The sequence below is a fragment of the Rhopilema esculentum genome, chromosome 6 (assembly GCF_057945365.1).
Source record: "Rhopilema esculentum isolate cy_ngs chromosome 6, ASM5794536v1, whole genome shotgun sequence".
NCBI classification, from domain to species: domain Eukaryota; kingdom Metazoa; phylum Cnidaria; class Scyphozoa; order Rhizostomeae; family Rhizostomatidae; genus Rhopilema; species Rhopilema esculentum.
In genome coordinates, this window is record NC_142820.1 from 5,621,726 (window position 1) to 5,638,050 (window position 16,325).

General features: G+C 36.0%; 1 protein-coding gene across 5 annotated transcripts in view; it reads right to left on the reverse strand.

Moving 5' to 3' along the window:
* Nucleotides 1-16,325, reverse strand: part of LOC135686658 (putative phospholipid-transporting ATPase IA) — a 49,582-nt gene that overhangs the window by 20,567 nt on the left and 12,690 nt on the right. For 3 of the 5 annotated variants that reach the window (XM_065202932.2, XM_065202933.2, XM_065202934.2), the window contains 6 exons: nucleotides 3,769-3,871; nucleotides 2,589-2,688; nucleotides 1,610-1,708; nucleotides 1,168-1,213; nucleotides 914-954; nucleotides 110-183 (listed from right to left, as the gene is read on the reverse strand). In XM_065202932.2, coding sequence (XP_065059004.1) covers nucleotides 110-183; nucleotides 914-954; nucleotides 1,168-1,213; nucleotides 1,610-1,708; nucleotides 2,589-2,688; nucleotides 3,769-3,871 — 463 coding nt within the window. Of the gene's footprint in view, nucleotides 1-109; nucleotides 184-913; nucleotides 955-1,167; nucleotides 1,214-1,609; nucleotides 1,709-2,588; nucleotides 2,689-3,768; nucleotides 3,872-5,962; nucleotides 6,441-14,916; nucleotides 15,444-16,325 lie in introns of those variants that run through there. The other 2 variants (XM_065202936.2, XM_065202937.2) reach the window with 2 other exon arrangements.

The following is a 16,325-nucleotide window of genomic DNA, read 5'->3' on the forward strand; positions in this document are numbered from 1 at the left end:
TGCAATTTGCATGCATTTCCTTATGCCTGCATGCCTCAGAGATTTATGCTTACCTACACTTACAGCAGTGCTTTAAAACAAAAAGCGGGAATTAAAAAGAGGCAGTTACCTTGAAGATAGTAGCAGCAAATCAGCTGGGAAGAAATTGCCATTAAGAACTTTGACAATGTCACCAACTTGGACCTTCGAGACAAAAATCACATCATTCAATCGACCGAAAATCAATTAAATTCCTATATTTATTAAAAGGATTCATTTTAACCTGAAAGGAGTCTTTAACCGGGTAAAACTTTGGAAATCGCTACACAGTTTGAATTCGTTTGAAATCGATTTGAGCTAAGATACAGAAAGAAGTTGCCATAGAATCAGTTGACGATCTTCATGGTTTTGGCAAAAACCAATGAATACCTGTGAATGTTTGATAGAAGCCCAGCTGTCATATAATTGTATATTATCACAAGGCTTTATCTACATTTCGCAGGAATCTGCGTTATTTTCTACACCAGCATCGGCAAAAAGGCAGCTGCCGCACATGCGCATCCTAAATATAACTCACAACCTCATAATCAACAGCGCCTCTTTTCACGGTGCTGCATTCAAAACAACGCGGGAGCAATTCTACACATGGGACAAAGCCCTAGTTTATCCACGACACAAGATTCCTTTAAGTTGTTGGTGTACGCATCTAATAACAATAACATCCGTACAGTCAGCTTCCTATAATAAAAGCTTTCAAGGGAAAGCAAGTTCGCTCCAGTTAACTAACTGGCCTAGACAAAAATGTTTATGAAAGTAAATTTTGTTCGAATTAAGTTAGGAAATAAAAATAGCCAGGTAACCGAATAACAGGACTCTGAGTGTATCGAAGCAACACTTTCCGGTTAAATTACAAGAAAGAAGAATACTGACTTACATCTCTCCAGCGTATATTTTGTGTTTTCCCGTTTCGTACAACTACAAGGGAGCAATCAAGTATTCAAAAAGCCTGTCTCAATATTTGACAAGAATAGTTTGAGAAAATAAATGTACTTTGTGGGAAAAGCCAAATCATATACAACAGACAAAAAATGATATTTTTCTAGAAACATCATTGCTGTTTGATTCAAGTTGATGAGGTGTATTTAAAGTATGATTACACACGCTTAGAGGGCAAAAAGAGGAACCTACCCTGAACAAGTTGCCTGTTTGTTATGTCGTCAGCTCTATGTCGTTTCTAAAAACGAAACATTGACAAGACCAAAGTTACGTCCAAAGGAAACTTTCACATAATCATATAAAGAAATACCAGTTCGCTTTTTAAGGGAAACACAAGATAATAATGACAACCAAACGGTTTGACAAAGATGTTTAAATAAAGTAACATTGAATTTGGATTCAAAATTGATGTTTTAAAAACAAGAGACAGCATACAGTAGCTTCCTAAACGACTTAGTCAAAAGTGGAAATAACAAACAAGCTTTATATGTTCATCTCCATTTTAAACACGTTGTAAGGTATTTCGACTTTCAATTGAAAAATGGCATATTATGCAAGAGACATGGACAAATTAAATGAGGATTTGCCTATTCTGGTCTTTACATTAATTATCCTCTTATACAAAGTAACTTACAATATCTTCAATAATTTCTTTGATAGCAGAACAACTAAGTACAAAAAGGAGAGGTACTGCAGTGGTGTAACGTCCAGTCGGAGACACGTTTGGAATTTGCTATGATAAATATAAAAACGATGATTAACTATTAGATAATAAACATGTCGCATGTATGCATTATTGCTTATAACACCACCACAAAGGTAGGAACAATTGAAAATGAAATCGATTTAAGGCTGCCTTTACATCAGAAATATCTTCAGAAAAAATTTCAAAAATGGAATTTTCTGCAGTCAAACCTTCTCGTAAGCTTTACTGTCACAATTGAATCTCGCACATGGACAGGAAATTAGAAGAGTGAAGCAATGGAGAGGGAGGGGGAGCCAGTGACAAAAATAAAGTAGGTAAGTGACAAAAATAAAGTAAGTACGTATGGATACAATACACTTATAAAGGTTCCAGAACCCAGGCCTCGAATACGTTGAATAATGAAAAGCAGCAGCCAGTACAGCTTTTGCTTAGCCTTTATCAGTAAAATCACAAAACCTGAATATCCCAGTTATTACCAATATTATTTTCGAGACAGCCTGCAAATATCTACAGACACGCCCTTAAGATGACAATGCGGATTAAGAAGAGTTAACCTTTGCTCTCCAGTTAAATACAAACTAACAAAGATGCTGCAGAAATAATCAGGTGATACAAAGAAGAGTGTATCAATTATTCATGACATCAGTTCTATCGTTAACAATTATGAAATATAAAGGAATGAATTATTCAAAATCCAAGTCGGCATTTCCGGAAGAGAATCAATTTACCACGAGTAACATTTAAGAAAAGCTAAACCACGAAAATTGCAGCGAACATGAAGTAGAAAATTTGGTTCCCGATTGAGGAATACCTCGACATTTACATCAAACTTTTTGAGTGGATTTGATTCTCAAATCAATGGATCCAAATCTCTTCAGTTGTTTTACACACAATAAACAAAACTCACCTGCAGAAGTGCAATCAGAAGAAAGAAGACATTTGAATATCGGCTAAACTGCTCGAGTAAAAACTTTGGAAAGAACGTCACCAAATTGTACTTAGCAGTGCTGTGGAAAACAAATTAGTATCTGGTTAATTAGATCAGAACTAGCGAAAAAACACTAAAACGCAGTTGACACGACCAGGGCAGGACTCGAATCTGCGACCAGCAACACTTCACTTTGTTGCTTTACAAAACGATCGCAAGTTTGTGTTATGCCCTGGTCATGTCGTTCGCTAATATTTTCCCTTAGGAAATAAACATTTAACAAACTACATCGAGCCAAATCAAAAGTAAATAATGTTCGCTAAAAGTATAGCCGTATATATTCTTGAGTCTATCAAATCATATTATTTCTTTAATAGGCAATAACATAAATAGGCATCATTTTTACAGTGAAATAAACAGTATCAATTGAAAAGTACTTGCTGGAATATCTTCTCTTAACATAATGAATAAATAGCGGTTAAAAAAAAACCGTTTTTCATTTAATTATCACCACTACTACATTCAAACTTAATAGTTAATGCACAAACCCTACCTGAACATTTGAACGCTATACATGGTCATTTTTGAAATTCTATGCGCGCAGTTAGAAGAAGGGTAGCTCAGGGTAACTTAGGGTAGCTCAGGGTAGCCTATGGTAACACAAGGTAGTTCAGGATAACACAGGGTAGCTCGGGGTAGCTCAGGATAACACAGGGTAACTCAGGGTAGCTCAGGGCAGCCCAGGGTAACAAAAGGTAGCTCGGGGTAGCTCAGGATAACACAGGGTAGCTCAGGGTAACTCAGATGTGTTTTCAGTGAGCCTGATTACGGAAACACCCAAAAGCAACAGGTTTTTTCATATAAACTATCGGTTAGGGATATATCTAGTGAAAGCAAATAACCACACAAAGAGAATAACAAAAACGATTGAGAAAACTGATCAAGAAGCAAATGCTAACATTTGCACAGATAATCAATAACTGATTTCATCGCAAACAAGAACAAATGTGCAAATATAGCTTGCTGAAAATAAACAGGACTTCACTAGACAGACAAGATGTCCTTGCAAGACTTCCGAAACACTGCGTACATATCACACAACTCACATCAGACAGAAGGCATAGATTAAAATAAACTATTGGAGGGAAGCATCTTCTACCTTATCTTATTTCGACAGAATTGTTGTTCCTGGGTTGCATTTATTATGATTATTCTTTCTGGTTTTTCTGCATCTGTTTCATCAGGGAGAGTGCCATAGTTATCTGCAAGGAAACAGAAAAAAAAACGAATGAAAAGCAGTACTTTGGGGGATTTTATTAACTCAATTAGTTGTGAAAAATAGCCTGAAAAGGAAATTCTGATCGAAGGTAAAAAACATGAATTGAGTTTAGGAAAAATAATTTTCAAAAGAAGTGAAAAGAGTAGTTAAAACACATCTTCCAACTTTTTACCTATTTCTCCAACATATTGTTTTAGACTACATGCAATGATAAATAAGAGATTAAAATCAATTTGCAATACAAATTGAAGATGATTTCAAAACATTTGACAGAATCCAAGGGGATAGAATCTATGGGCAGAAAAAGCTCCCGTCAGTTTCCTCAAAAAACCCCCTAAAACTCTGAAAAACAAACTTCTATTAACACCAATATCCCAGTAAAAAAAGCGGCAATAAAAACAAGACTAAATTAAGATCTGCCTTTTTGATAAAATCTCTAACTACTGGAGCCGATATAGAATCTATAAAAAAAAGAAACAGGTGAGCTAGCATAGCCCAAGACTTGCTGATAACCATCTTTATGTACACTGGAAAATGAGCCACCCCGGTAGCAAAAAGATTGCTTAAGATAAAACATTGATTGTATTGATCTTTGCCAGCTTGCATTGCCATTCACAGAATGCGAACCTCTGTCCAAGATTCTGTCTGTTTTATAACGAGGTTTTTGCAAAAATAAGAAAACATTTTTAAACAACCTTTTTGTGGTACAAAACTTGAAAATGGCTTTGAAAAAAGCAAATATTTGAGTAAACTGAAGCTTTTCGTCTGACACTCTTCACAGTTTGAAACGTCAGAACATAGATCAAAAACCCTACGCTTGGAAATATATATACCCAGTTGTGGATCGAAAAAGGCCAATCAGAAACGCGAGCACGAGCAAGTCATGTGTATGTAACTGGTCTGTGGAATACAATACTTTTTTTCAAGCCTCAAATTCGTTTCGAGGCTGAATAAGTTGTCTTAAGTAGTTTCTTGGTTTCTTATTTTTTCAAGACTATGTTTTCAGGGGAACATCCCCTGCCCACCCTCAAACGGAAACCAAGCTTTTGAAATGAAGAGGTACGTCGGTAATGCAATTCTCTGTTCTAAACATTGCAAAACAGGTAACTGCTAAAAGTGATGCACGAATATTCGAGGTGCGGCTAAGCAATATTCTTACAATATTTTTAAAAATTAGATGATTCTGGGCCTCAATATTTTTAAAAAAATTATCAAATAAAAATGAATGTGATCAACAAGACTCGAGAGCGAAAAGCCCAAGTGATCAAATTTCAAAATATTTTTCACAGAATCTTTTTATCAGAATTATTTCAATTAACGGATAATTGCCTGGTTGTATAAGTCAAAATTATTGTTTGGATATTAGTATTGTGGCAGTTAATTAATGCACAATACGTTTAAAATAAAGCCGGCATGAGAGTGAATGGATGTCGTAAGTACGAGACGAAGACAGAACAAGGCAAATAGGACTATACAGAGAAGAAACAGGTGGCAAGGAAAATATTTTGAGCTCCTGAACGAGCGTACAAATATGTGTTCAGGAGAACATTTGGAAATCAGTCTGCCGGTGTCCATTCATTCCATTAAAGAAAAAAAATTTTAACGGAGCAGCATAATCATGAAAGACCTTAAAGATACATGCATATAAAATGATACAAACGTTTTCTTCAGGTGGCAATAAATTACAAAATCACACCAATAGAAAAATGAAATTATGAAAATATTTCTTTTAATCTTGATTGTAATAAACACCGGTTGATATGTACCGAGATTTCAAACAAGGATTTTTAGATGGAAAGAGTTTGGTCTTGAATGATGGGAAAAAGGTTTTGAATGACAAATGGGTACAGGTTTAAAGGTTTAAACAATATCACATAAGATAATGGCTAACAAAAACTATCTTCCGTGTAATTGTACATACATCAATGTGCTAGTGACGAAGACAACTTATTTTGTTAAATGATGAACTTTTGCCGCTACAATCTGCATCCCAATGTTGGGTAAAGAAAAGGTAGAGGAAAATCAAGGAACCCCAATAATGTGGAATAATAAGAAAGGAAAATGCCTGCTTTACTTTTGTTAAAGATGCCTGGCCGTCTTGCCTTCTCTACACCAGAAAATGCATGTTTTACAAAGCTCATCGCCATTTTCTCCAGCAAACATTCTTCACAGTAATGGCTTCACAGCTTTGCCAATATCCAGGGCACGAACGGACGAACATCCATGAAGATTGGCTTCACGACAAACAAGTAACTAAAGAATTTGTTCTACGCCAAGCGAACATAATCAAAACTCTGATCAAAATATTTCAACTGCCTTTGTTTCCCAGAGATCTCAGAACTTAAAAAAGGCAGGTGAAAAGAAGAGAGAGAAGACCGACGTGAAACACCTGCGCCCAAAACTGATGCAAATTGCCAGACGATCTCATCTTTACAATACAGGTACAAAACTAAAAAAGAGCAGGGTGCTAAAGTCTTTAACAGGTTGTCTTAGACAATATATATAATTACGATTGTTCAGAAGTAGTAAGTTAGCATAATGGATTAAACAACCAAGTATGTATGTGTGATAAAGAGCTTTCCATAATCACACTGCAGTGAAGAACGTCACTACGGTACATAATAATAATGGAAACATTTCATTTTCAATTCAACTTAAACTACAACTACAAATCTCACTATTACAAGGTAATTTGCAATTGGCTAGCCTGGTTTTACAAGAAAAAACTATAACAATCGTAAGGTAAAAGGAAAAACTGAGAAAAATAAAATAAAATAAAACAACTAAAGTTAAAAAGGATGTAATTCCGGATTTGTCCATGGCTTATTTTTGCAACAAAATATGTAGTACGTAGTACGGATGGCAATGTTGGAAAGTTTAGAAATGAGATACTGTTTTTGTTGCTGATCGATGGAGAGAGAGTCACACATTTTGAAGAATGAATTGCAGGAATTGCCGAAGATGCCAAGAGAGCTCATAGAAAGATTAACAAAGGAGACACATTTGAACTGCCGCTGTAAACCAGATAAGAGAGGAGCATACTTGCTGTGTTTTCTTGTAGCATTTGTCTCAAGATTGGATTCGAAGCCAACAGTTAGCTCTAAAATGTAGAGGTAATTGTTGTTAGTCCTCAAGAGAAGATCAGGGCGAAGGTTTTCTCCAGTTATGATTGATGGTGAAAGAAAGCCAGGTATATCAGCGTAGATGGTAGATTCATTGACAGCTTTTAGTGACGTAGCTAGAAAGTTTAGGATAGAGTTATGTCGCCAGGTGTATCGGCCTTGTTCCAGATATGTTTTGCAGCCAGCAACAACATGAAGGAGTGTTTCTGGCAGAAAACAGAAAGAACAGTCAGAGGTCTGGCTCAAGTTCCATTTTTTCAGGTTTTTCTGTGTGGCAAGGGTATTGTTCAGGTACCTTATGGTGAAATTGAAAATATTCTGAGGCATGCTACTTTGCACCTTGGACCAAAGTTTGTTTATTTGTGGAAGATTCTGGTTAAAGAGATGTGATAATAAAGATCCTTGGGAGGTTAGGATGTTTTGCAGACGATCTTTATGCTCATGCTGGACAGCCTTTAATGCTTCTTTGGTGTTCCTATATATATCATATTGTATATTTGTGCCACTGCTAATAATAATAATAATAATAATAATAATAATAATAAGAACGTCATAATAATAATAATCATATCCATTATAAATGTCATAAACATTATCATAACTGTAATTTATCATGCTTTTTGTCTGGGTATGTAATGCTTGAGCATCATAATAGCAGCCGAAGCGTGTTATATTTCTTTTAAATAATGACATCTCTTAGAAACAAAATAAAAATGTAAATAGCTTTGAAAAAAGCAAACATTTTACAACATACTAAAAGCTTTCTCGTCTGACACTCCTCAGAGCATAAAACGTCAGAATCAGGGTCCGAAAGAACACAATGAAAAATATATACCCAGTTGTGGATCGAAAACTTGAACATCGAAAACGAAACATCTTTCATGTGTTCTTTCGACATTAGTAGTCTTTTCACAAATGTCCCTTTGAGTGAGACCATCAAAATATGTGCCGACGCTTTGTACCGGAGCGAACTTAATAGTCCACCATTCCCAGAGGAAGTATTCATTGAACTGATGGAAACTGCAACACGTTCAGTTGAATTCAGCTTTAACAATGAAATGTACCAACAAAAGGATGGTGTCGCTATGGGTAGCCCTCTGGGACCTGCCTTGGCCAATATCTTTGTTGGCTTTCATGAAGAGCGTTTGTTCGACTGCGACCAAAAGCCAGGTGTCTAATTTCGGTATGTGGATGACATTTTCAAAACAGAGGCTGAGTGTGATATTTTTCTAAAACACCTAAATAGCCTACACCCAGCCCTCCAGTTTACGTTTGAAAAGGAAGAAAATAATTCCTTGCCAATTTTAGATGTTTTGGTCGAAAAGTCTAACACTGGATTTCTTACCAGTGTATACCGCAAGCCTACTTTTACCGGTCAGTACATACGCTGAAAAACATTTTGCCCAAAACAACGCAAAGTCAACCTTGTCAAAACTTTAGTACATAGGGCACTTATGATCTGCTCGAAATCTAAACTGCACGCTTAACTGGAAAAACTTAAAACGATCTTTCTGGACAACGGCTATCCAGAAGACGTCAATTTATCTTATACTAAGGAGAAGATCGCAAGTTTTTTTCGGCAGTTCAAAAGTTTGGTCCGCAAAAGTGCCCAGTTTATTTGAAACTACCATGGATTGGTAACACTTCCTTGCGATTCGAGAGTCAGATTAGGCAAGCCATAACTAAATGTTTCTTTGCTGTCAATCCTCGTATTGTTCACAGCACTAGGAGAACCCTTCCATCCATTCAAAAGGATTGCGTTCCTTCCCACCAAAAAAGTTCCGTCATTTATGAATTTACGTGCCAGTGTGATTCTGGCTACGTAGGACGCACAACCAAAAGATTGGGGGATAGGATAAAACAGCATGTTCCTTCCAACATAAGAAACAGAACTGTCCCTCAAAGAGAACAGCCTCCTCGATCTTGTAGGTCTAGAAACACTGTTAAAACAAGTGATTCTGCCATCGGTCAACATTTTTTAGACAACCCAGTTTGTGCAAACTCTATAATGACGACATATTTCGGATAATTGGCAGAGCCCGGTCGTCCTTCCATCTAGCAGTTTTTGAGTCGATCTACATACCAACGAAAAAGCCGCCATTGTGGAGACAAAAGGAGTTCGTTTTCTCTCTTGGACTCCAGTGGTAATTTTTCTCTAGGCTCGCGGCCCTGATTGGTCAACTATACCGGTCTTATGCTTGCGTTTTTCTGATTGGCCTATTTCGATCCACAACTGGGTATATATTTTTCATCGTGTTCTTTCGGACCGTGATTCTGACGTTGTATGCTCTGAGGAGTGTCAGATGAAAAAGCTTTTAGTATGTTGTAAAATTTTTGCTTTTTTCAAAGCCATTTTCAAATTCTGTACCGCAAAAAAAATTGTTCAAATAAAATATCTGCTAATGGCATATAATTTATAATAACATTACAAGCTTACAATTGATAAAAATTTTAGCACAAGTGCCCTCAAATTGAATTGTTTCGGTTTGAAACCAAATTCTTCCATATTACAGTATAAATTACTAAATAATTAAATTTGAAGAAGCGTTCGCATATTTTCAAAGAATCCTACATGCGTACCAAAAATAATTGCGTGTCAAAGCCACATAATACAAAGGGCTAGATTTCTTTTCCAAAACGACAATTCATTACTCAAAAAGGATTACTAGAATTGGTCACCTTACAAGAAAATGTTATAAAGATTACTTAATTTATTTCATTCACTTCACCTTCCTAGAAATAGAAAGTGCAGTTTTTAACACAGAAGAGTCCGCCAAAACAGAAAGCGTAATCCTGTAGGCAAAGTATTTCCACACAGAATAAAACAAAGCATAGTTTTTGACAATATTTTGCGTGATGTTGCAAATCTTCATGGATTAAAAAAGCCTGCATTGCTTGAAATACGAAGGAGGCTTTCTTACAACTGAGCAGCTGTTTAGAGATCGAATTCTTCCCACGTGGACACACGCATGAAAATGACAGCGACGTGACTCTTGTTATTACTGCCGTCATTTTTCCCAACTTGGTACCCAACCAAGATATTGTAGTAGAAATGTGGGGAGGCGATCATAAGCGGCTACAAAATCTCCGACAAAGAGGCTACCATTAGGCCAAGTAAATTCATGTTTCATTATGAACGTCGAAAAGTGGTAACTTGAATCCAATACCTTCTTAGATGAGCGCATTATTATTTTATTAGCATGTTTCTCGTATTTGGAACTGTTCTGTTTAGGAAAGGTAAAAAATTTTTAAATAATGAGATCATGAACTTTTGTAGATAGATTCTTTTTTTTATAAGAACATATCTTATAAGGACATATAAGATCATGGGGGCTCGATTTGGCAAAAAAGTTTGTTGGGGTCTGACTGTGAATTGGATATGATCGGGCGAATAAGCAGAAGGGTACCGCTAGGGGAAGTTTCATAACATTCACATCGAAGGGAGAAACTACTTACTCGGGTCTCTTGGTAGAGGAAAAAACTACTACTTATATTCATAAATGACGCGAAAGCGAGCTAGCACGACTACAAATGTTTTTGCATTGCTAGAAGCGAATTCAATTTTTTGCAAAGGCCGTTTGATATTAATTATCTCGCCTTACATGTTCTAAAAAGCACAGTTAGAACTGGTCAGTGCGATCATCGTGTTTTGTGTTGAAAGGAAGCTAATCAGCTGACAACAGTTGGATGTTTACTCAATCTAGTCCTTTTCTGTCCAGTTTTATATCAAACAGCTGCGTCCATTTTTCTTTGCAGATCTTGCTAGCATTTTTAACTCTGGTGCATCATATTCAAGGCTCAAAGGTGCAATACAATGAACCCTAAACTTCGATATCAGGTTCAGTACTAGCCGTTAAATTCAACAAGCATAAACAATGTGCTTTAGTCTGGAGCTGCAAATTTTTGAGACCTCTATATTATAGCTTACAAACACTATCGAATAACTGATATACGTTTCAGAGTGACCGTGAGGCCAAATATACCAAATATAAGTATTCATAAAAAACACCTAACCTTGAAAACTATTCAATAATATTTACAAAAATAATATTTAACGAAAAGAAATTCACGAGAAGGCAGATAGTCAAGCTCTAAAGACAGAGAGTCAAAGCATATTGTATTGACTGAATTGTAGGTTGTGACAACGAGAATTTGAGACGCATCATGCCGAACACACTGAGGAATCACCTTAAATTGTGCTCTTGAAACTGATAAGGATAGGTTTGGTTTGTTTATGATTTCCAGGGACTTATTGACACGCTGAAGGATGATGGGATTGATTCATCAAAAGAAAGCAACTAGAATTTTTCATATAAATGAAAAATGTAGCTCTTTGTGGAAAAGAAAGCAGAAGCATATCAGACTGGTTGTCTATAACAAACTGTTAAGGCTGCAACAAATAAGTGACAGGCCAAATAACAAAAAGAAAGGCAAAAGCAATGTATGTCTATCTATGGTCAATGAAAACAAAGATATTTTATACTGATGTTATGGATATATGCCTCATGATCACAGGCGCAGACTCAAATTTTTCCTACAGAAAATCGATATTGAACTACGAGATTCCCCAAATCTCAATCCACTGCTTTCATTTGATTTATACTAACTAATAAACTGGCTCTAATGGAAATTTCACTTGTGCAAATGAATATTGAAAAAACTTTATCTAATTATGCTACAATCCTAAAAAATGGTTGAGATTTTTGAAATAACATTAAACTATATCAAAAAGGTACCCAAACTTCCCCCAGCTCCCAATTCAAACGTTGAAGCTTTTTGAATAGCTCTTAGATGCTGTTACTACAACTATCATTGACTTGGAGTGCCGGGCAGGTACAAGAAAATTTATATTAAATTTTGTAGCTGGCTATATCAAATTAAAAGTAATTTGTAATATCAACTAAAAGAACATTTCAAACTATTTGCCTAGAGCCTAAAAAAGGTGGAAAACTCTGTTGTTGTTGATATCATAAAGGAGAACAAAATAAAAAAACAGAGACAAAAAATATCGGCATGCAAGCAAACAGAAACACAATAAGTGATCAATAGGTACAGATTGGTCAAGTTTTCACTAAGTAGACAGGCTTTTGATAAAGACAGCTTGTGTTTAGCAGCATTAAAAACTAGATGTAGTTCATCAAGCTGTGTTTATTGTTAAACTGCTGAGACAAATTGACACCCCATAAATTAACAAGAAAAGACAATACATGGGGTTTCAATGATCATAGAATATACAGTTGTATCAAAGAATTCTTCAGGGATAAACAAACTCAGAAGGTTTCAGGAGTGACTGTTACATTTGTGTAACTATAAACCTCCTAGCTAAAATTCAATACGCATTTGTTGAAGAAATTTCATCACTTGTTTCATCTTTCTTCCTAAAATCTTTGTAAGATGTATATATTCAACACCCAGGGCCCCCCTCCCCCACTACCATTTACTGAATTTACTCTAATATTCCCGCTGCGGTATTAGTGTTTCAACTTAACAAAAAAAGGCCGGATTATTTGAGAGGCGGGTATACTGGAGAGGTGGGATTATTTTTTCAATGCTTGAGGTCTAGTTTGAGGATACTGTTTCAACAAAAAAGTCTCTTAAACGTGATTGTGGCAAGTCAGAGAAAAAAATATGCAATTTCAACATGAATGGGGGGTTAAAATTAAATGGGGGTGGGATATTTATTTTCACAGACAAAACAGAGCAGATATTGTGCTCAATAGACAGTAGTACAAAGTCAAAGAATCAAACGTCTTTTTATGTTGCAAGACTTGGATGTTTGATAAACTTGCAAAATAAAACAGCTCTCTGCCCTCTCCCGTCTATGACATTATCATGTGATTTAACCCATTCACTCCAAGCATAAGTTTCAATCCTTGATTTTCAACCCATAAAAAGCGTGTAAAGAATAGCAAAAGCCAATTAAAAGTTTCAATCCCGCATGCGGGATTACTGGGGAGGCGGGATTATTCTTACAATCTATGAAATACAAGCGGGATTACTAGAGAGGCGGGAATAAAAGAGAAGCGGGAATATTAGAGTAAATACGGTATATTTGGAAGACAGATAGAAAAATGTTATTGAATTACTGAGGATGTTGCTCACATAGCAAAAAAGATTCAGTAATGCTGGAAAAAACTTAGAATATTTAAGGTGAAAGTGATAAGGAAACAAAACTTTTAAGTACAGCAATATGCTTGGAAGAACTTAAGAGAAACAAAATCAGTGATCTATCTGACAGGAGGTGGTTTATGCGAGTTGAAGACCCTTGAATTTTTCATGAGTTACCCAGGAAAATAAGGAGCCGGTCAACAACATCATTGGCTTTTTGATATAATTGCATGTAGATTGAATAGAATCAAAGTTGTCTTTAACTATGTCTTTATTTGGTAAATTCAATATTTCATGGTCTACCCTCTTGTCAGGAAGGTCAATATATGCAACTTTATACTATTTCTGGTAAGAAAAAGAAACGTAAAGACCAGAAGAAAAATTTCCATTTTCATTGTAACAAAATAGGATAGAAAATTTCTTAGGTAGACAGGTCACATATCAATGGTGGTGATAGACAGCAAGTCAAAAAGTGACAACAAGATAGTGCATGGAAGAGACAGAAAGAGATACAAACTGTCCTAGTAAGAACACACAGGAGAAAGATCTTGATGTGAAAGATGCTTTAGGTAAGCTCAATTGCTGCAAATTGTATGATTATAATCAATAAAAATTTCAAAATTAATGTAAAAATTTCAAAATTAATGAAAAAAATCAAATTCCTTGGTGCTTTCCAGATACATGAAGATCCTGACACAGACTTAAGTACACTTTAAACATTATGCAAAACAATATTTAACCTTATGATTTGCCATCAAATACCAATGTATCAATTTCAAATTCTTTGATACATGATTATTCAATTAACCAATTAATTAATCGATTGATGAATTTATCTATCCATTCATTCCTTGCATTTGCCATGGGGAGCAACAATAAACTTTTTGCAAGTGCTTTTGCTTTGAATTTTATTTGATGATTGGTCTTGTATTTTAAGAATCAATTATTGCAATCAAAGACATAGGGTAGGAGACATAGGGCCTGACAGGGTTGCAGCCCCCCTAATCAAGCCAAATTTATGGCATTTCAAACTCTATTCATGCAATTCTATCTTAATGAAGCAGTGGTATTCAGGAAAGATCCATACTAAGCCTCCAGAATATTTTGTATCCGCTTTGCCTATGACTAAAGACAAACAAGGAAATCTGGTTTAGAAGCCTGATTTCATTTTGCAGCAATTTGCTAACAAGGGCAGAGGGTTTAAGGTTATAAGGTTTATTCTTGTTCCTGACAGAACGAAAACAAATTTATATTTTTACTTTGTTCTGTGATGTGCAGTAGTGTATCTTGCCCTTCCAGTTAAGAGGGTAGAAGGTCATGAAAAATAAGATTTACTGCAAAAGACACTCCCAGGAAATTTTACTGTCCAGCCTTTGACTTTGCCAACCAACTTTTTTTGTCCAAATTAATGCCTTGGCACTAAATTCCAAAGCTGAACGAAACAAGATAGATTTCTGACTGCTTTCTTGGAGCATTTTTGCCAGGGTGGACTCCAAGTTCAAAGCTCACACCTAGAAATATATTGGGAAATGGTCAGCCCACGCCGGACATCTCCGACGTAAGCTACATGAATTCTATAAGAAGACCATCTTAATTCCCATTTTTCTGGGCCAACTACTACAAGAAATAGTACTACAGTCATCTTCGTCAAATTTAAAGCAATCGGATGCATAGTTCTAAAAGGAATGTGATTCATTATCTTAAAATTAGTGCTAAAATTTCAAAAAATGGGAAGAAAAATAAATGAGCAGTATGGTTAAAAAACTTTCAATGTTATTACTAGTATACAAATACAAACCTGCTCCAAGCCCTAAAGTTGCTGTAAGCCTTTTCCTCACATCCTTCATCTCGTACCAACTTCTTGAAGTTGACATATTCCTTTTGATACAACCTTTTTGAAACCCCAGGCCACGCCTTCGAGGTCTTTAAAATTCGAGGTAGCTAAACAATTTTTGACACAAATCATCCAGGAATATTGTTTTTTTAATGAACAGTTTCTCTAACAGGTTTTTGTTTCTTTACCATTCATATACCAAATCCAATATTAGTAACACCTTTCCATATCACAGGACACTTTCTGGACCGCCAGCATAACAGACTTAGGCCACCACAACATTGTACAGCAAGAGTTAGGTCAAATGTTTTTTATTGTTGCGGTTAATAACAAAGCTTAGATACCGCAAAGTGACCCGAAGGACAAAGCAAATAACTGCACTTCAGAAGTTTCAGTTTGCTCCAGTACCATACGAAGTTCCGAGAATAATGGGCACTTCCCTTCTTGAGGATTGTTGGTCTTTTGTTTGTGGCACAACGTAACGCTAAATTTTGGCCGCTTCCGATTGAATTGAATTCCTCCCGGACATTACGCCTCGTTTTAATGCATGTTAAGGGGGAGGGGGGAGGGAGTGGCTGCATATTTGCCCTGCAGAAAGAAATTTGCCCTGGCAAAAGTTGGAAATGTTGGGAACTGGCACTCAGTTCCCGTAACACTAAAATACTTCTTAAGGAAAGTTCTTCCTCTTCCCGCTCAGTGTATCCACAAGTTCACCGATATGTTTGCCTAACCTTGGGGAGACGAGCAAGGGAAAGTTTTTTAATAAGTGAGGCAACCCTCCATACTGGACTCAAAAAGCATGCGCTCATTTTTTACAACACACTTTAGATATACACACTAGCATTTCACAAGATAAGGGTATCAAAGCTTCCCTCAATGCCATCAAAGATCATTATTGGGAAGCTACCCTGCTGCATATAAAATACAACAGATGGTTATTTTTGTTCTCAAAGGTAGTTGTATTGCCTTTACACTCTCTCTTTATAAGAACAATTTTATAAGAACACCAGCTTCAAAACTGGTCAGAAGTTGAGAACAAATTAAGAACAAGCTGAGACGGATGTTGCATTTCAAAAACGAGGAGTTCTTTGCCATCTAGGGATGCTTCTTCGGTGAATATTTAAACATGGCGGCAAATGAAGGTTTTCTCACGCACTTTGTTGGCAAATGAGGCATGGACACATCCCTAGAGCGAAAAGCTAGCATTAGCACTGCTTATACCCTAAAAATTTAGGAACAAATTTGGAACAATTCAGCCTCAGATTTTCGAAAAATTAAGCCTGAACTTCAATTTACTGGCTTTGCCAATTGTTTTCTAGTCATAGAAATGTTGTAACAGTTAAGGTGAAAGGAAATCAGAATCAATTAAGAAA